Genomic DNA, 20528 nt, shown 5'->3' with positions numbered 1-20528 from the left:
TTTCAAAGTTTTTCTTTTAAGAAAAAAAAAAAGTTTACATCCACGCAAACTATACGCGATGACGTCATCCGCATGCTCCTCTGCTTGTTGTGGCGTTCACTCCCTCCCGTCCCTCCGTGCTGCCCGTACACTGCCGCTGGAGTTAGCTCTGGAGAAGTAGGAGGGTTTTATCCGTCGTGACAACCCGTTCACACAAACTTTTCCCAGTCTAGGTTGTTCTTGACAGCCGGATAGAGCGTTTTACTTTTGTTTTCGATGCGTGGGAGTGCCCTGGGAGCGGCGACGGGTGAAGGTAGGTCTCGCTGCTTCTGCTGCCGCCTCCTCTGCTGTCCGTTTGTCCGTCACAGCTTTCAATTCAGCCCCGGCCCGACTACCGCAGTGCTGCCGTCACAAGTGAAAAATAATAGTATTGTAGGCCTTGGTATTCTTGTACCCCCCCCCCCCCCAAAAAAAAAGCAATGTAAATGTAACCTTTGTGTATTTCAAGGTAGCTTAGACTGTGTGAACCGATGATTTCTGAATGTTAAAACCAGTGAGTGCCAGCGGTGCTGCGGCCGCGGTGTGTGTGTCACACTGGTGACTTCATACCTCTGAGTCAGTGTGTGTTGTGTATTTTAGAGTGGGCACGCTGCGTATGGAAACGATAATTCCCTGGTTTACACCTACGTTATAACACATGGCTGTGTTTCAATGTCCATACCTTACCCTTTTGCTGATATCACTACAGCAAAATTTGAGACATTTCTGTCTGTCGAGTGAGCTCATTTCTTTAATCACTGTAGTTACCACGAAAAACAGGTGTAGATGTGATGAAAGCTAATGCTAGTGATAGATTCCACATCCGTCTAGTTTATTTGGCGTGGTATGTCAGAGGCCAGTTTCAGCTTGTCAACGTATTAGGCACCATGTGTATAAGGGATCAGTCATGTCGTGTCTTTAGTCTGGTGCATGGCAAAGCATAAACAGGCTGGCATGGGCTGTTTCAGATGACAGCACAGTGGCATCATAGTTACACACACAGTACAGTACAAGGATACCAAGAGTGTGTATGACATGTTTCATGAAGCCATGTCAAAAGCAACACAAGTGATTTTGCTGGTCATCGTATTCCTTAAACACATCTTTAACATACTCGGCAGACAGAACAGTCGCAGCCTACACACTGTAGGCCACTTGCTCCTCCTGTTTGTTTTGTAACTCTTGTCACATCAGGATGAGATGCTGAGTCTTCAGGCCATGCTAATCTGATATCATAGCCAGCTCACTGACTCCCATCCAGCTGCCAACAAGGCAGAGCCAAGGCCACATCAGACCCGAGGGCTGGAGTGGCCTGTACTGGGCCGGGCAGTAGTCATGATGAGTTTTGAGGATTGTGATGGTTCGCGGCAAGGTCACTTCTGTTATCAAGGCCTTGATAAGAGCAGTGCTGAAATTACAGAAATAAATCACATGCCTTTATAAACTGGATTTCAAGGGACGGGGATATAAGAATATTACGCCCGCGTCCTTCCTTTCCTTTCAAATATGTTGATTACAAAAGACTTAAGAATCATCAGTGCAGTGTAGTGGATTATACACAGTTTTTACCCATACTTTGTCAATGCCTCTCAACATGTAGCAGTAATGTTGTCAAGCCATAATGTACTCGTGTCTCCCCTAGGTTTACAGCGTTGGGGGGGGGGGGGGGGGGGGGGGGGACATGCCAACACAAACACTTGAAGGAATCTTGGTGTTCATGGGTTACTTTTAATGACAGCTGTCCTTCTATCGTAAAGGTATCCTTGAATGACTTCTTTCCCTGATTTCCGACTCTATCCACTATCATATCCCTACAATAAAGGCACAAAAAGCCCAAAAATAAATCTTAAAAAAGAATTTAAAAAATGTTTTACTTGACCTTCAAGGGGGGCGGGCCGCCCCCCTAATATAATGGTAGGGGAAACACTGTGTACTGTTGTTCTGTTTATTGCCAGGTCCGGCTTTTACTGCACGTGTTGTAAACTAATTAAAAAGATATCAAATTAAGTTACACTAAAAGTACTTCAATTTGCATTACATAATCAATAAAAGATTGATAAGGGCTGCAGAGGTGCAGGGCGGTGCCAAAACAGCAGACTGAGGGAGAAGATAGGGGATCAGGTGAAGCCCTCTGGTGGAAACGTTGGGATTGCGATGAATTTAAACTTTTTGTGTCATTTGAGCAGGTGTGCGGGCTTATCTTCTTCCTTAACTCATTTGGTTTCTCATTGTTAGTAATGGGTGGTTTGGACTGGTTCAATCCCAGACTTGCATTTCCCACATATGACATTGTTTGGGAACACAAACCCTCCAAATAGCTCCACACAATAAAATATATAGTGACGTTTTTTTCATTGTGCCATAGACTTTCGATTTCATTTTCATGGTTTGTTCGTGCTACCGTGTGCACCTGAGAACATGTTTTAAGTCAAGGCACTTTTGGCCATTTAGATAAAGCTCCAGGTTTGCGTCAATGGAGGAAACTAATTAACTTAGGACAAGACCAACTGCCAATAACACAAGCGTTTAGGACTCAATTAATAAAGTTAACTTGACCTGTTATAGTTTTTATTATTAAGATCACAGTCATTAATCATGTTAATTTACCATCTCCAGGAACTTAAGGAATCCTTTAAAGTTAGTAATCTAAATCTAAAGTCTGAATCTACAGAATGTCCCTTTAGATATTAAACTGGATCAACAGATTCAAAAACAAACCAAGTAACCAAATTCTTCTCAACATAGAGAGCACTAATATGATAAACTGGGTTGATGTCTTGAAGTGAAAGTGATCTTGGGAAGCAGTGTGATTAATCATAGTTCATGCAAAGAAGTCTTTATGATCAATTAGATTTTGATATTATGACTGGTCCTGCAATGGCTAATTAATTGTAGAAGAAAAAATGATGTAGTCATTATTTCTAAGACCAAGCAATGTGACAGTACTGACTAATGCTACGATCTCATCTTTAATATGGTGTGATAAGCTATTAAGCTTGTTTTTGTTTATTTCTTTGTATACTATTTGTCTGTGATGTATCCTGCCTGGTGTCTTTTTGAATATATTTAAATTCTTCAATAGCTGCTGGCCAAAAGTGTAGCTGATGCCTGCTGGATCTGCATACAGTCTTCATCTCCCCTCAGTTGTTTCCTGTCAAACCCATATGTGCTGAGTCAACTGTCCATTTAGCCTTTACTTGTGCCTTGCAAGTAAAGTATTGTACATATTCTCTGCCTGCTGCTGATTCTTTTTTTTTTGTTAGGATTAATAGCCCCATGGTAGTGCTTGACATGTTTGTTGTGAATCAGTGCCCCGGCAGACAAAAAATATCAAAGTGCTACTGTAAGCAGCTTTGAAGCTAAAACAGCCTGTAGATTTCTCAGAGGGACAGTTGTTGCAGGATATTTCATGCACAAAATATCCATGTGTTCTGTTGATTTCGTAGAATCCTTCTGACTTCTACATCTGCATTTTAAACAAGTGTGTAATCAAGAGTTCTCCTTGTATTTCATAATGGAGATATTTGTCAAAAATATCTGTAAGGGTCTTTCAGGCCTTCAATAGAAATGTCTTTGTTGAGGCCAGAGGGATGATGGAGTAAACTAGAAAAGGTCAAAGAAATGAGGGAATATCAGGAGGGTAAAGAAATGACAAAGGGAGACAAAGCTGTGGAAAATGGAAAGACTGAGGGAAGCAGAGAGGAAGTAAAGGTCTTTGCTTCCCTCCCCTTGGGTGTATTGAGAGCCAGCTGGACGTACATGTGAGGAGGAGAAAAAGCTGAGGAGGAGGCAGAGGAGGAAAGCAGATAGAGATGAGAAAGATTCATTTTCCTTCTAAGTAGTAGTGTGGTAGCAGACCCACATCTATTACACCTGAAGGCAAATTGAAGTCAGTGCTTGTACATTTAGTGCAACAATGAAAAGACAAAAATGGGGGAAAATAATGAGAACAAGCAGAAAAAACAAAAACAAAACTAAAATGACAAGCAGACACTCTTTGGGATTTAGATAACACAAACAAATGAAGACATCCCTAAACACGTAGGAGAATACATAAACAAGATGCATTTAAAAACAAATTAAATCAAAGCTGTAGAAATTATGATAAACTGGACCTCTATGGAAAGGAGAAAGTAGAGATGGAAAAAAAATGTATGTAAAAATCGAGATTTCTGAGATTTTAAATAGATTCAGAACTTCTAAGAAATCTTCTAATCAGTCACTCCCTGTTAAGTGCTAAAGCTAGCTCTTTCACTCAGTATAATGCCAAATATCCTGAAGTATGCACTAATTCAAAAATAGACTTTGAATCTATGGATCCATTCGAAAAAATATACTGAATCGCATCGTGACCCCAAGAATGTAAATCGAATCGAATCGTGAGACACCCAAATACTGTATTCCCAGCCCTAGTAGAAATCTTTGTCTATTAATGTTGGCTCCTTGGCTTATACTAATGTGTGTGTTTGAAGAGGAGTAATAGGAAACCTTGTTGATTTCAGTAATGTTTCCTTTTTTTATTACTAATTTGTTAAGGTATTCAACAATGACACTTTTTGAAGGGTTGTTGCCAGGACGATGATAGCGGAGTTCACTGTGCCATAATTCACTTATGGAAATCCTTGATTGTTTTCCAGCAGATGAAATTTAACATTACGTGTTGAATTTGTTTCAAAAAATTGACTATTATTTAAAACTTTCAGAACAGCAGTTTAATTTTAAATTTGTCAATTGTCCTTTTTTATATTGCATTTTATATTGGAACAATTTGGTTATACTCGTTATTAATCTTAAACTTTTTTTATTTAGAAAAAATAAAAAAACAATAGCTCTCTCATCAACCATCATTAATACCGGTAGACAACTACTGCTAGTATTACCGCTCATAATTATATATATATTAACTGTAGCTTGCTTCAGAAGACTTTCTGTAAGAATGAGTCAGCCTTAACGTGTTTATGAATTAATCCATTTAATCCTTTTCCAAAGACAGTTTGCTGTGTCAGTCATACTTTTATGAAAGAAATAAAGGCCACAAACTATGACAATGACATTTAAATCTCTGGAATCATCATCATTTCAGACTGCAGGCAGTAACAGTCAAATGTATTGTCTGACAGCTGCTCCTTTACAAACTAATGTAGTTTACTGCTCACTCACTGCAGTTCTTTATAATGCTGCCACAGAGTCAAGGCTGACACTGAGTCTTTACAATTCACACATCTAGAGGTGCTTTTTGTCTCGACTTCATCATAGTGTCTCCCCTGCTGCTTCTTTCTTTCCAGCTCTTTGTCTCTCTGCCCATTAAAGCCTAATAGTTCTTGGGTACGTGCTGTCTGTCAAACAGAAAAAGCTCAAATATCAGACTCCATTTAACCTGTGGCTGTGTTCTAAAGGAATGACAAACAGCCGTGACTGCTCGCCGTTGCGTAGCTACATAATTGTGTGTCCTCACCCACACACATACACACACAATCCCTGGCCAAGAATAATACTCCTCCACTTCCTGCCTGAGGAATCGATGATAACAGACATATTTTTCTATCCAAAAACAAACACATCACCTATTACATTTATCAGTCACTATGTGATGATGCTGATGGCTGCACATATCCTTAATGTGAAACTGGATGCAGATCAAAGACTGAGAAACATGCTCGAGCACTGCCCAGCTTCTGTGTGTGTGTGTGTGTGTGTGTGTGTGTGTGTGTGTGTGTGTGTGTGTGTGTGTGTGTGTGTGTGTGTGTGTGTGTGTGTGTGTGTGTGTGTGTGTGTGTGTGTGTGTGTGTGTGTGTGTGTGTGTGTGTGTGTGTGTGTGTGTGTGTGTGTGTGTGGTGAGCATGAGTGTGTCAGCATGAGTTTAGAGATGGCAGTGAGAGCCTGCAGAACTCCAAGCTGTCATCTGCTTCTGTTCTCCATCACACACATACCGAAACATTTAGAGCCTGGACTGAAGCTCCATCACAATGTTACCTCTGTAATGATAAATCTGTTGTTTTCACCATACCTTTATGTGTGTGTGTTTGTGTTTGCTTTGTTATCCCCCCCCCCCTCCCATTCTGCAGACAGTGCTGGTGGTCCTGACTGTACAGCAGGATGAGTGAGCCGGTGAGCCAGTTCTACAGTGTTCAGGTGGGAGACTCCACCTTCACTGTACTCAAGCGCTACCAGCAGCTCCGTGCTATCGGCTCTGGGGCCCAGGGCATTGTTTGGTGAGAGGCTTGATTTTGTTAAGATTTTGTTATTGTGTCACCTGCCCAGGGTGTAAATATCCTGAAACTCCCCCCTGATTAGATGAACATGTTAGCTCTTGCAGAATTGAAGTGTACTGTTGCTAAATTTGGCAATGTTGCCAACGTGTCGTTCTCTCCAGCTCATAAATCTCAAGCAAGATGCCTAATGAATACCAGCCAGAATGATGTTAACACCAGATGTCCGTAAATCTCCTCTTTAAGAAGCTTTTGATGTCAGATAACAGCTGTGCTCTGGGTGATGCCTCTTTTTCTCCCTTGCTTACCTTAGTCTCTCTTCCTCCCTCTGTACAATGTTTGACCAGCTCTGCTCTAGATACAGTCCTTGGCATACCGGTAGCAGTGAAGAAGCTGTGTCGGCCTTTCCAGAACCAGACTCATGCTAAGCGTGCCTACAGGGAGCTGGTGCTGCTTAAATGTGTCAACCACAAAAATGTAAGATTTACAGTATGTAAAAAAATGTGTCTATATATTTGAAAGTATGTCCAATATGTCAATTGCAACAGCTTTGTCTAATAATATCTACTGTTCATACTGACCATTAAGAGATCCTTTCATGGCTTTCATCAACATGTAAGTGATGATAGGACTAAATCAATGATCAGGTTCTATGCAAAATGAAGTTACAAAGTTTATTTCCTGCTGATATGAGACTTAAGCACAACAATCGAAAGGGTTCTGACCATAGTAACTAACCAAGGTGTTAGTTCATAATTCCCTCAACAGTGTTTCTGTACACAGTTGAGATGGCGGGGTAGTAACACAGAGTTAAACTGAGACTCAAAACAACTTAACTTAAAAAAAAAAACACCCACTTTACTTTATTGACTGAAAGATGTAAGGCCTCATGTTTGTCTCAGCTAGTTTGTAAATGTATTATGACACAAAAAAATCATTTAACTCTGTTTTATGTATTAAATAGTACATGGTTGTTAAAACAGCTGTAAGTCTTATGAAAGTGCAGCTTGAATTCTTTGAATACGTCTATTCAGTGTCTTATAAGAACTTTTTTAGTCCTCTGAGGTAAAGAATTTAGAAATAAAGTTTAAACTACAAGAAGAGAAATTGAGAGGGGTCGGTTGCTGCTGTGTTAAAAATAATTTACTGCGCAGAGCAAGTGAATCATGACAAATCTACTGAGCTCTCTGTCCTCAGCTGGCCAGCTCTCCACGGTGAAGTGGATGTAGATGGTAGAGTAACAGTGTGGACTAATGGCCTGTGTCTCTGCCTGCAGATCATTCGTCTGATCAATGTGTTCACGCCTCAGAAGTCCCTGGAGGAATTCCACGACCTGTGAGTGGCAGCGGAGGGTCTTTTGGCTCTTAGCATCTACTCAATTAAGAGTTTTTAGCTTCTGTTTGTTTTCTTACATCCACCAGTTTCCATCATCTGCCTGTCAACCTCCTCTACTGCACTGCCCTGCTTTCTATGCTCCTGTGTTTAAATGACTCTTTTGTGTTTGTTACACTTCGTAAATTCCTTTATTTCCTTTATATCTTTGAGGCTGTTCCTCTTGTTATTTCTTACTGGTGTATCCTTGAATTACTGTTCTTTTTTATTCCTTACACATATTCTAGGTATCTGGTGATGGAGTTGATGGATGCCAGCCTATGCCAGGTGATCCACATGGACCTGGACCATGAGAGGATGTCCTATCTGCTCTACCAGATCCTCTGTGGCATCAGACACCTGCACTCTGCAGGCATCATCCACAGGGTAACCGGACAAGCAATAATGTTGCTGTGGGCTGAATGAGTCTTTATCTATGTTTATTTATGAATATATACTACATAATTATGTTTCTACCCAATGCAGAAATGTCTTTAAGAGTCTTTCAGTTTGAAAAGCTGTGGTCAACTCCCTTTTTTGGTTGAATATTTTAAGATTATTACATCACTGTCACCTGTTATTACTCGGAACAATGACCTGGCTGACCCTGGAGAACACACTAACTTCACAGCTGTTAGGAGAGGTGTTTGATAAACAGACATCAGAATTTTGTGGTGGTGGACTAGCTGGCGAGTCATTACATCAAGTATTAGAAAACTTTTTAAGTGTATTACCTGTTTTTGGAGATTTTCAAGAGCAGATGAGAATGGCTTTATTCTAAAACTGCATTGTTTACTTTTGAAGAATGTTCGTTGTCTTTTACCTTTTTTGCCCAACTATTTGACGGCAATACTTTCTCCAAAATAACTGCTATCCAGTCGAACCCTATCCCAACTGCTGAAGCTCAAGAAATCACTGTTATTCAATCCCAAAGGCTCTGCTACATTGGGTGTTTCTCATTTTAAAAAAAGGGGCCGGCAGTACAGTGTTTTTTGCGCTACCTGCACTGAACAGAAATAAAATGATACCTAGCCAGCTTAATGTCCATCGCTGATCAAGAGATGTGGAGGGTACACCACATTAGCTTTACCATGGCAGAAGGACCAAGCAGTATAGCTTCTTATCCACGCAAAAAAAACAACAAGTGAAGTTGGCATTGGGGGTGCTCGGTACACCAAGAATGACCAGGGAATTATTCAAGACAACGTCTGCAGAACCTGCTGGAATAAAGTTGCGGCTAAAGCGTTTAACACATCAAACTTGATGCAGCCTCTGCAAGATCACCACCCAGCACTGCATGCCAAAGTAAAAGTAATGCATGATAACGCAGTGATATTCGCTCAGCATTTTAGGTTGATAAAACAGATCAGAGACATAAACACTAACACAACGTCAGGAGCTTGTAGACTTCCAACACTAATTAACTGACTCACTGAATGAGAGATATTGTCATTTCCTTTTGTTTTCGATAATACTTGAAAAAAAAAAAAAAACAATAACAGGGTTTTTTCTCAAGCCACATGTATGATTAGATCAAATAATAATAATATACAGTATTATTAGAAAACAGACATGGAGGGCAGTTAACTACAATAACACATCATTTGAGGATTTTTTTCTGTTATATAAACAATAACACTTAAAAAACTATATTTTAAATATTAGTATAAAAAGGTAAAAATAAAAAACTCAAGTCATTAAAAGTCAAATCAAAAGCTTTGATTATCTTTTTTCATTTGATCCTTTTTCACTTTTTCTTTCTTTCTTTCTTTCTTTCTTTCTTTCTTCTTTTGTGATATATAATATAATAACTGTTATTTATGCTTAAGTATCAATAAATCAATAAACAACACACGATCATGTCTAAAGAATGTTCACATGATTTTATACAGAAGTACATAGTGAAAACAATGTATGCAGAACAATCGTGGTGATTATGAAAACGTCATTATTTCTCTAATCTCTGATTGTTGCATCCCCAGTTATGAGCCAATGATGGATTCATTCAAATAAAAAAAATGTCTCCTCAGGACCTGAAGCCCAGTAATATTGTAGTGAAGTCGGACTGCACTCTGAAGATCTTAGATTTTGGCTTGGCTAGGACGGCCTGCACTAACTTCATGATGACCCCCTACGTGGTGACCCGATACTACCGCGCCCCAGAGGTCATACTGGGCATGAAGTACAAAGAGAATGGTAAGGACATCTAAGAACGTAGTCCTTTAAAATGACAGCACACAAGTCACAAATCCACTGCTAAACCACGTCATACAAAAGTGCTTTTTTCATTTTTGAATTTGGTATCAAGAAAGGTGCTGTGATAATTGGATTTGAATGAAATAAAATACCGATCAGATACTAGCATGTGTTTATAGGAAAAAGATTATAAATGGTCAGAAATGATATAAACATAAGCAGAAAGATGGAAGTCTTCCGGTTCTGGTTGAGTCAATGATTAAACTTTGTGGTAAACGGACACTGCCCTGTGCACCATCAAACATGACGACAGCCTGTGGAAGAATGAGTCATCATCACTGCTTGGTATTTGTTTATCGTTCATTCATTTCAATATAAAATTAAAAAAATATATAATTCAACACAGAGGAACAAATGAGGTAATTATCTAAGAGTTGCATCATTAGTTTGACAGACTCTGTTGTGTACAATACACAGCAAGAAGTAAACAAAGAAGCATATTGGAGTTGAACAGATGGCGCAGGCTGCTAAATATAATAATAATAAGGCTTTAAAAAACTGCCTCTAGTTCACAGGCACAAACCTTTGATCAGGTATCAGTCAGACTCTAGCTGGTTATTTGGGATCCAAGCACTACAGGTGCCAGAGCCATATTGAACCACTTTGGATCATCATAGTTATTTTTATCACTATTATCTGCTAAAAATGTCTCCGTCTCCAAAACCAGGGAAACCTACAGCAACAAACTGAGCAGACTAAACTTCTCAGGCAGGACACACTGTGACTCTTGTACTTCAAAAGCAGTTTAATGATATAAATAGCCTGCAGCCCATGTTTCATTTTGTGTTATTTGTGTTTTTACCACTACTCTATAGCAGTGGACCTGTGGTCTGTCGGCTGCATTATGGCTGAATTGATCGCTCACAAGTTTCTCTTTCCTGGAGAGGACTGTATCCCTTCTTCTTTGTCTCTTATCAATTGTTTACTTGAGTGGTGCGGGAGATCCTTAGTGGATGTTGTTGTTTTTGTTATTTGGGGCTATTTTTCTACAGTTAATTTCTAAATATTCAAGAGAGATGAGATGAAATAAGACGTGGTAGTTTGATTTGAACAGCTGTTTCACTGCTAAGATCAAAATCTATAGAAAGACATACAGGCCTGGAATGAGACTTAATGTTGACTGTTTGTGCAACACGGTGGTATCATTTGTCAAGTTGTTGATGTCTTTTCTAAACTAACTTCACTCAAAGCTGGTGCATCAATGATCAACTGAGGTAGGATTACAAACAGGAAATATACAGAACCCTCATATGTTGGGAAAGTCTGCCCACTCAGGAGTGTAACTGCCCGGTCTGAACCGTCAGAGTGACTAAGGTTTCTTGACGAAAGTTTACATTTATGGTTTATATGCATTGTGTTTGCAAACTTGACACTGGTCTGTCTGATCTGGGAACATTATCAGAGCTTTTTCAGCTCCTGTGAAACTGAAATAGAGGGAGGGAGTTAATGGCTGTTTGCTGCACATATAAGCTCAGCCCAGAGTGAGAAAGACACTACATCCCACTCTGCTGAGCACACACTCAGGGAAAGTGAGCGAGACAGCAACAGCTGTGTAAACTGATAAGCAGAGCTGCAGAAGAGAGGAGAAAGGCCTGGATGGCTGCGTCTGCTTCCAAAGCCAGAGAGTGAAAAGAAAGCCAGCCTGAAGATGAATCTGATGAATCTGATGAAAGCAGCTGGCCACTGTTGAAGATGGATCAAAATAACCACAGTTATGCTGAATTCAATGTTTTTCAAACCATGTTGTACAGTGTATATGTAATTTCACTGTGTATGCAGTGTGCATTGTATTAAGTCATCAATGTTTTAAGATCCTTTTTTAATATTTGTTTTTCTCTTTGTGTGTGTGTGTGTGTGTGTGTGTGTGTGTGTGTGTGTGTGTGTGTGTGTGTGTGTGTGTGTGTGTGTGTGTGTGTGTGTGTGTGTGTGTGTGTGTGTGTGTGTGTGTGTGTGTGTGTGTGTGTGTGTGTGTGTGTGTGTGTGTGTGTGTTTGTTCTCTGTTCCCAGTGGACATCTGGTCAGTGGGGTGTATCATGGGAGAGATGGTTAAGGGCGGCGTCATCTTCCAGGGCACTGACCGTATCCTTCACCACTCTCACTGTCTCATTCATCATCAACAAACAGCAGGGGCTCCTCATACACACACACACACACACACACACACACACACACACACACACACACACACACACACACACACTCAGACAGGCACACACAAAGCACTGTTCTCTCCCCTGGCTCTGCTGTCTTACACTGATCCCGCCTCGCCCCTGTAACGTTTCTGTTTCTACTTCGGATGCGGGACCAGAGGTGGGACAACTTTGTACCCATATTACACGTCCCTGAATATTCATAATGAATTACAGACGTTACAGGTGTCCTAAAAAACTCACAACATGAATTGGCAATATGAATGGGGCCGCTAATAGCATGTTAATTCTATCTATGTCAATCGTTACTGTGATGTTAACATCTGTGGCTTTTAGTGAGTAGCAACAATTCTGGAGAGTTCAGCTAGATGACTTTTCATTTTACCCTCAGTATATTCTAAATAAGTTTGGTTATCCTCTTACTCTTGATCCATCTGATACTGTGGATAACAGAACTGACTATTAGTAATAGTGACCTATTACCTGCCAAACTCTGCCTCAGCAATTTTGTGCTTATTAGAAAATGTCATCCAGCTTACATGCTATGCTAACTTCAGATCAATCCACTCTTATACCTGCTTAACATCAGCATGCCAGCACCCTCATAGTGAGCATATTAGTGTGCTAACTTGATCAAGTACAGTAGTTCAAAGTCAAGTCGAGCATCAGAGAGCCGCCAGCCTGGACTGTTGTAAGAGCTTTTTTTATGCATTTGTTTCCTGATTCTGTGCCTTATCAAAGTTGTCTTTCCTTTGCAATAGCTGGCATATGTTCATGCCCATAATGCAGCAGAGTTTTCCCTAACAATCATGTCCAGACATTGACCAGTGGAATAAGGTGATTGAGGTTCTGGGCACACCCAGTCTGGAGTTTATGAATCGACTGATGGAGACCGTGAGGAACTATGTGATGAACAAGCCACAGTATCCTGGCGTCAGCTTTGCCGAGCTTTTCCCAGACTGGGCATTCCCTTCTGACTCAGAACACGACAAACTCAAGAGTAAGACGTGAAAACACAGTTGTCAAACTTTAAATAGATGAATTACAGTTTCATAGCGTAGGTAGTTTAAAAGAATGCCAGATTTCATTTTTTTTAATCTTACAAAGGACACTGCCAGGATGTCTAGATTTTGGTTAGACAGGCATGTTTCTGTATTGTAATATTGAAACAAGTTTTTAATAAACAAATTTACAAAGGACACTGAAGCTGAAAACTGGAATCTTTATAAAGGTAGTTCAGCAAACAAATTTTGTCAATCCCAGAAATGCTGCCAAACACATAGAAGGGATGTTAACTGTTCTCATCAAGACCTCTTTAATGAAGTCATGTCATGGGCCTCTCTCCATTGTAACACTGCCCTTTCTACTTTGTCATAACAGCAGGTCAAGCCCGGGACCTGTTGTCCAAAATGCTGGTCATTGATCCTGAAAGCCGGATCTCTGTAGAAGAAGCCCTCAATCACCCATACATACATGTGTGGTACGACCCTGGAGAGGCTGATGCGGTGAGCAGTCGGTTTCAGTGATGTTTCACAACATGCATGCGGCGGCTGTGTGTTACTTTGCCGATGAATGTATTTCCTCTTTTTACAGCCTCCTCCTCAGATTTCAGACAAGCAGCTGGAAGAGAGAGAGCACACGATCGAGCAGTGGAAAGGTAGGATGCACTGCCCTCTAGGGAAACTTATCGGCAGTACAGCTGGACGACCTTAACTTTTTCTACTTCACAGGCAGCTCAATGAAACCCTGTTAAGAATTAAGTTTACATATCAATACATAGATATACTGTACATGTAATGGGTTGTGCAAAGCAATTGAAGATCCAGAAAGTATTTATAGCAATACGGAAACACTTGAAACAGTGTGAAGGCTGCCAAGGAGGGCTTTAAAAAACAAATCCATCAACTCCCTTGCTTCCTCTTATACTAAATAGTTCAATATTGATGTTCATTTGTTTCCAGCTCAGCTGTATGCTGCTGAGGAATTAGGATTTTTTGGTGTAGTGATAGTAATGTAAATGGTGATGAACTATTATTACTGTTATTATTTATGTTGTTATTATTGAACCCTTTGGCCCCCTGTATGTATTTATTTATTTGTATCACTCGTTTACTAATGTTTTTGTTTTGTGAGCTGCTTAAACAGGATTTCCCCTCTGGGCGATCAATCAAATTTATCACATCTGTATTTCATCCTGCAGATGACAGATCTTTTCTTTGTCAATCTGGGATGTTATTGTGAACTGTGTGCCTAAGACACGTGTCCATTCTCATTAAATAAAATCCTGCATCCAAACCAGGAAATAAAGATTTCATATTTTAACATGAGGAACATACAGTCAGACTTACTAGCTTCAACTGATGACATGTCTTACAACTAATATCAGGATCTATTTCAAATCTTATCAGGAACTATTTCAAATCTATTAGGCATTCATTTCACAAATGATTTTGAATTTCTTGGCTTCTCTTCAAAAAAATGTAAACAGAACTGATTTATGACGAGTTGATTGACTGGGAAGAGAGGAACAAGAATGGGCTGATGAAAGAAGACTGCTCAGGTATGTAGATTCATCCTCTTCACTTTCACCTGCAGTGATATGAATAGTATTCTAAATTGTTCAGCTTCCTAAATGTCGTTTCTCTCCTGCTTTGTGATATGTTTTAGACGTGGTGTCAACTTCAGCCTCGCAGTCCTCATCGGCCAACGACATCTCGTCCATGTCCACAGAGCAAACCTTAGCCTCGGACACAGACAGCAGCAGCATTGATACACTGACGGGACAGCTGGACGAGAGTCAGTGAACACAGTAGACCGCATGTGTCTGCCTGCATTAGTGTCATCCCAACACATTTTACATCATCCAATGATCAAAACACAATCATCTTTTCTTTACTGCCTCATCCCCATACTATCTGATTTGTCCCTTCTTGTCCTGTTTCTCATCATTTATTCTGAACCTCTATAACTAGGTCTATTTTTCTATTTTAGTTCTGTGTGATGGATCTTATTGGTCTTCTTCAACTTCAGACTTTGTTATGTATAGATTCCTGTTGGGTCAAAGGTTCATCCTTCTCTTTGTGGATATTGTTTTACCTGATTAAGTATATTTGATGATGTATGCGTCCATATTGATTTTCAGGGTGTTTGTTCCTCGTGCCTGTATTTTAACAGTTTTATTTTTGTTGTTGTTGCAAATATCAAGTTGAAATCAGAGATTATTGTAGTCAAACTAGAGCAGAAACACGCTAAACATAGACCACAGCTGCCTGCTTCTCTCATGCATGTTACGCCAGTATGAACAAAAGCTGACCATAAGTGGATCACACCATCTGATGTCCATCTGATGAGCAAACACTCACCCAAAGGTTGATCCATTATTTTTTTTAGCTAGTTTACAGATATCAGAAGAGGTTCTTTCGGCACAGTGTTTTTAAATGGACTGGCTTGAGTGATGTGGACTTTCAGATTCTCCTCCTGACACTAGGGGGAGCTGTTTCAGTGTTACAGATGGATTTCCTGATATAATGTGCTGTATGTAAAGAAGTTGATCGGACACTCAAAGTTGCTCTTTAAATACTAATAGATGAAATTGCTCTTTTCTTTTAATAAACTCAACATATATGTTGAACCACATGTTTAAATTGCCCCCATTTGACACGCGGTACTGACTAACAATGTGTACTTCAAAAGAACATCATAATCCTGTAAGTTTGGGAGCTGCAAAATGATACATGTTCTATTTATTTTTGTGTCCTTGCAAAATATTGCACACAATCACAATGAGGTTCAAGTGAAACAAGCCTCTATCAAAGCATTTCATTAATATAAACAATGCATTGGCTGCTCTTTTTCTAAACCATTCCATTAATACTGAGACAGTAACAATTCATGAGTCAGACATCATAGAATAAGTATAACATCAGTAAAACACAAATAAAGGTGTCTATCTTGCATGAAGGCATTACATATGCCAATAAGTTACTGTAGTCCTTCAGGTCTGTTCTTTAACTCACAGTACCTTGATGGTTATGAAATCATGTTTGGTGCAGATGTTTTTTTTGTTTTTCTTTGTAATTTTGCCATTTAAGCCCGTGTGTGTGTGTGTGTTATCCAAATGTACTGTTTAGCGCTCTCTTTCTTAATCTGCTTTGAATCATCCTTAAAGACAGCAGGCGCCTGTTTGCAAAGCCAACATAAAGCGAGGACGATGGCCCCTCAAGAAAGTGGACATGTTGTGGTTTAAATTGAGGATGAGACTGTGGAGTCCTGAATAAAAATTTAGACCTTGGCAGTCAAGATGGAAACTTCAACGATGGACCTTGGTTATGGACTGCGGAGCTGCTTTTTGCAGAGCTGTATGCACATTGTGATGGACATGCAGAAATATGACACTACGGAGTCACTGGGGACTTGTAGCACCATGTTGTGAACACTATATTTTCCTTTTATAAACCATGACCTTATTCTTTCAGTCATGCCTTAAGAGGAGTGGCTGATGCACTCCAAGAAATCTTATCAGATAAGGACTGAGCATAGCTGTGCTCAAGACCTCCTCATGTTTACCATGTTAAAAAAAAAAAAAGCTTCATTATACACACTGTCAATCTCACATTTTTGTCCTTTTTGTTTCTTCCTTTATTTTCATAGATGTCCTGTGTGATTACAATATAATCACTTAGCCAACATCTCTTGCCCTTACACAACTAATAAAGTGGACATCAGTGATTCATTTACTTTGAGTGATGTCTTTATTTCTCAGATAGTTTCTAATTAAAAAACCTTTCTCTATTAATAAGGTAAATATTTCCATATTTGATGACAGCATAAAGCCTTCACTTTCTAGACAGTCTTTTTGCCATTTGTCCTCCGGGCACACTGTCCATAAGAACACACTATTCCTATTTATTTGTATCAGAAGCTTTTGACGATACACTCCGTCTTCTTTGCCTCATTGTTAAGCTCTCCAAAGGTATCGAAGAACTGCTCCATCTCCCTCTGCAGAGTTGCATTGCGTAGCTCTGCAGCAGCCCGGGCCCTCTCGGATTCTACGATCTTCGCCTGGACGACCTGGTACCAGTGCCGCTGCTGTGCCATGTTTGTTTTCAACCGAACCACCTCCAACTGCAGCTCTTCATTTCTTTGTTCTAGACTGAAGGGAGTGACACACGGAGGAGAAGAAACAATATAGAAGTGAATGGGAGTGAGGAAAGGAAGGCTGAGAACTGACTTCTCTACCCACGTAAGTGAAGGTAAGTACTGTGCTTGTTGGTAAAACAGTTACATGTAAATTGCTTTTGCTAATTTAGTTCCTGATGCCTGAAATCATTGAAAAAGGTGGCTAATTATGTGTAATGAAATGTATGTATCACACTCATGTTATGCTCTATAGCTAGCTGAAAGAAACTCAGTGATCTAACACAGAGGCTTGCTCTATCTTTATCAGGTGTAAATGAGATATGTGGTGTGTCTAGGTCAGCAGCATGGCCCCTTAAATTAGCTCTTCCCAGTGTCATGAACTGTGTCTATAGGTCACACACACACAGGCTGTGCTCCCTGACTGTGCAAACTGAAAACACATTTACCAACTGGAATGATTGTAAATCTGTGTTAAAGGGCAGTGGAAAACCACAGTTACGCAAGTATTTCAAAAAACGAAGACTTGGATTTCCAGAGGTGAAAAAAAAGAGAATGTGACTAAAAACAACTCAGATGATAATCATTGCGCAGCCGTAGATCTAAACAAAGATCGTCACTGAAGAAGTTTAATAGAGTCTACTGAATCTAAACAGGATGCAGGGTGAACGTCGGGGGTCAGCAGGGTGAGCAGAGCAGCACAGCTGAGTGGACACAAAGTCTCTGGGCCCGGGAACATTGTGACCCTTCTCTGTAAATACACCGAGGGCTGAATTAATTCTCACAGGCAACTCAGTGAACTGAAAGTGTTTCACTAAAGTGTGGAGCATTAGCAAATTAAATCTAGAACAAAACAAATGCCGATGATCTCTGTAAAAATGATTAAGTGCACTATGAACTTAAAATGTAATACATGTGAAATGTAACTTTACCTGTTTATTCGGTCCTCATATTCTTCCCTCTGTCTCCCTATTTGCTGCTGGAGGTTGGTGAGGAGGCTGCGGAGGGCGCTGGCCGAGGGGTCAGCCAAAGGCACTGGAGGGGGCACCCTGGGAGACCAGGATGGGAGCTCTGGTTGCTGGGCTTCAGCTGGGGGCCACAGAATCTGGCTCTCAGTTTGGGACACCTGAGATGAACATACTGACATATGTTGAGGAGGTGACAAGGGATCCGAGGGTCCTGAGTCCAGCTCTGGCTCCTGGTCAAGCCTCCCGTCCTCGTCTGGATTTTGGTCCTGATTACTGGGACCAGTTTCAGCAAGGATGATCTCACAGGAGGACCAGGTGCTTTTGTCATCCTCTGTCAGTCCCTGCTCGGAGGCCCACCCTCCATATATCTGCCCCTGCAGGGGGTCCGTGATGCCCGTTTCCATGTCAAACACCTCCTGGAGGCTGTCTGGAGTGACTGCTTCGGGGAGGTTATCATACACTGAGAGAGCGCTCCTGTGCTCCTCGCTCTGAGATGGCTTTGGACTGTGTTTAGGATGAACTCCCCAGCTACTTCCCTGTTCTCCTGCTCCTTTGTCTCCTCCTCTCCCTCTGTTTACTTCTGGAGCCAGCTCTGCCTCCCAGCCTGCTCTTACCAGGCCTCCTCTCCAGCTGCAGTAGCTGTGATCTGGCCAGGCGCCAGTCCCTAGACTCCCTCTGACCAGTGTGGGAACCTCAGCCACAGCTGGGGCCAGACCAGGCTGATGGCTTCTGGGGCCTGGGAGTCTTGTTACAGCCGGGCACACAACCCTAGTCTCCATTTCCTTCTCCCTGGCCCTCCCTCGCTGGGCAAAAGGTGGGCAGTTGTCGTATAGGGGGTCCATGGAGCAGGAACTGGATGTGGTGGGGGTCTCAGTAGGAAGACAGTGCAGCTCCATGGTCCAACCAGGCACACATAGGGGTGTTGAGAGCCTTAGATAACAGCCCTCCCCTCCTCTTCCTGCTTTACTTTTGGGATTGGCGTCTTGGGTTGTGGATCTGTGAGCGTGGTGAGAAGCCTGTGCCAAGAGTTGAGGTGTTGTGGGGAGAGGGAGGTGCAGGAGTCCTCCCCCCTCTGCTGTGCCCTTGAAGCTGCTGCCTAATGGCCTAATGCTGGATAGACAGGTTGTAGACTATGTGGGTGCATGCGTGTGTGTGTGTGTGTGTGCGTGTGTGTGCGTGCGTGTGTGTGTCTTTAAGCAGGACTGACATCAGCTGTTACTCTTTAGCACAGCTTCTGAGGGAGGGATCCAGGGTGTAATATAGTCTGGCTCATTCCTACAGACAGTCACACATAACTGCACCCACAGAAATAGACAGCAGCAAGAGGGCAAAGTGTAAATGTGCACAACAAATTTGTCAGAATTAGCATCCTTAGATTACAGATTATATTATGAACAACTCTTTCAATATTCACAGAAAAAAATACAGTGATTATTTGGCGTAATCTGACTTTTATTGCATACTGCTTGCAGAGTCATTGATTTTCCTGGTCTGCTTTAATGCACTGTGCATACATCAACACCATAGGAAGTGTTAACTGCCAAGTTCTTGAATTGTAGACGGAGTTCATCCCATAAAATCTGCTGCAGTTCATTTATCACTGTGTGTATTGGGCCCCTCTGTGGCTTAGTTGGCAAACTGTCAACCTGGAGGCTCGATCCCAGCTCCTGAGGCTCTATTGTTGTAGGCCAATTGCTAATGATTATCAATGTGATATAAAAAACTATTACAATATTCACACCACCATAACACCAAATTGCTCCCGCTGCTGCAACAGCAGCGTTTGAATGTGTATGAATGGATTAATAGTTTACTGAGGGACTCTTTACATAGCAGCCTCTGACATCAGTGTGTGCAACTGTAAGTGTGACCTGTGGTGTAAAAAGCACTTTGAGGAGTCAAAAGACTAAAAACTTGACAACTTTACATGGTGTCTTTCGCCGTCAGAATGGGTAAATTTAACATGTAGTACAAAAGTGCTTTGAGTGGTCAGAAGACTAAAAAAACGATTTATTAGAGCTGCTCTGTGTCACATAGTCTTGTAGGGTATGTCAGTTAAACTTTGACCTGGAGAAAAAAATTGCACCAGATAAGTGGGGAAGTTTAGTTTGTTATTTAGAGGGAAAATGGAAAAAAGAGACGACGGGAGGGGTCTTCTAAGAGACTAAAAAAAATCTGACAAAAAATAAAACTTGATGTAGAGACCCTCCTCACTTTTGTCTTTAAACCACAAGGTGGAGCTATAGACAACATTATGAAAAGCTTTCAGTTTAAATGGGCGGGGTACTTTGGAATCGTTGAAGAAATCTGAAAGATATTTCCAAACAAAATATTGAAAAAAATAATATTACATTTTTTTTTTATTTGGCACTCAATTTTAATTTTCTGCTTTGAGTTCTTGTTCAATTTCAAAACTATTT

General features: G+C 40.9%; 2 protein-coding genes and 1 long non-coding RNA gene across 4 annotated transcripts; 1 reads left to right on the top strand and 2 right to left on the bottom strand.

The window, feature by feature from the left end:
* Positions 1 to 90: 90 nt before the first annotated feature.
* mapk9 (mitogen-activated protein kinase 9) lies at positions 91 to 16740 on the top strand. Of its 2 annotated transcripts, none has more exons than XM_061047890.1 (12): positions 91 to 292; positions 6084 to 6230; positions 6575 to 6704; positions 7504 to 7562; positions 7847 to 7985; positions 9629 to 9794; positions 11862 to 11933; positions 12822 to 13004; positions 13385 to 13509; positions 13598 to 13661; positions 14493 to 14564; positions 14672 to 16740. In XM_061047890.1, exons 2-12 carry the CDS (start codon positions 6115 to 6117, stop codon positions 14806 to 14808), a joined length of 1263 nt encoding a protein of 420 aa, XP_060903873.1. In that variant the 5' UTR covers positions 91 to 292; positions 6084 to 6114; the 3' UTR covers positions 14809 to 16740. The 2 variants fall into 2 exon arrangements, with proteins under 2 accessions (XP_060903873.1, XP_060903874.1); XM_061047891.1 differs by having other exon boundaries at positions 91 to 393.
* Positions 11750 to 12166, bottom strand: LOC132981814 (uncharacterized). The gene is made up of 2 exons (XR_009674650.1): positions 12025 to 12166; positions 11750 to 11984 (listed from the first exon to the last, which is right to left on the bottom strand). It is a non-coding gene; the product is annotated as an uncharacterized LOC132981814 (long non-coding RNA).
* Positions 16619 to 19214, bottom strand: LOC132981813 (rho GTPase-activating protein 22-like). Its single transcript, XM_061047892.1, has 2 exons — positions 18073 to 19214; positions 16619 to 17156 (listed from the first exon to the last, which is right to left on the bottom strand). The coding sequence occupies exons 1-2, from the start codon at positions 19002 to 19004 to the stop codon at positions 16919 to 16921; spliced, it is 1170 nt and encodes a 389-aa protein (XP_060903875.1). The 5' UTR covers positions 19005 to 19214; the 3' UTR covers positions 16619 to 16918.
* Between the last annotated feature and the right edge of the window lie 1314 nt (positions 19215 to 20528).

This window comes from Labrus mixtus, chromosome 10 (genome assembly GCF_963584025.1).
Source record: "Labrus mixtus chromosome 10, fLabMix1.1, whole genome shotgun sequence".
NCBI lineage: Eukaryota > Metazoa > Chordata > Actinopteri > Labriformes > Labridae > Labrus > Labrus mixtus.
Note: the sequence above shows the minus strand (reverse complement) of the source record. Positions and strands in the feature narration are given on the sequence as shown.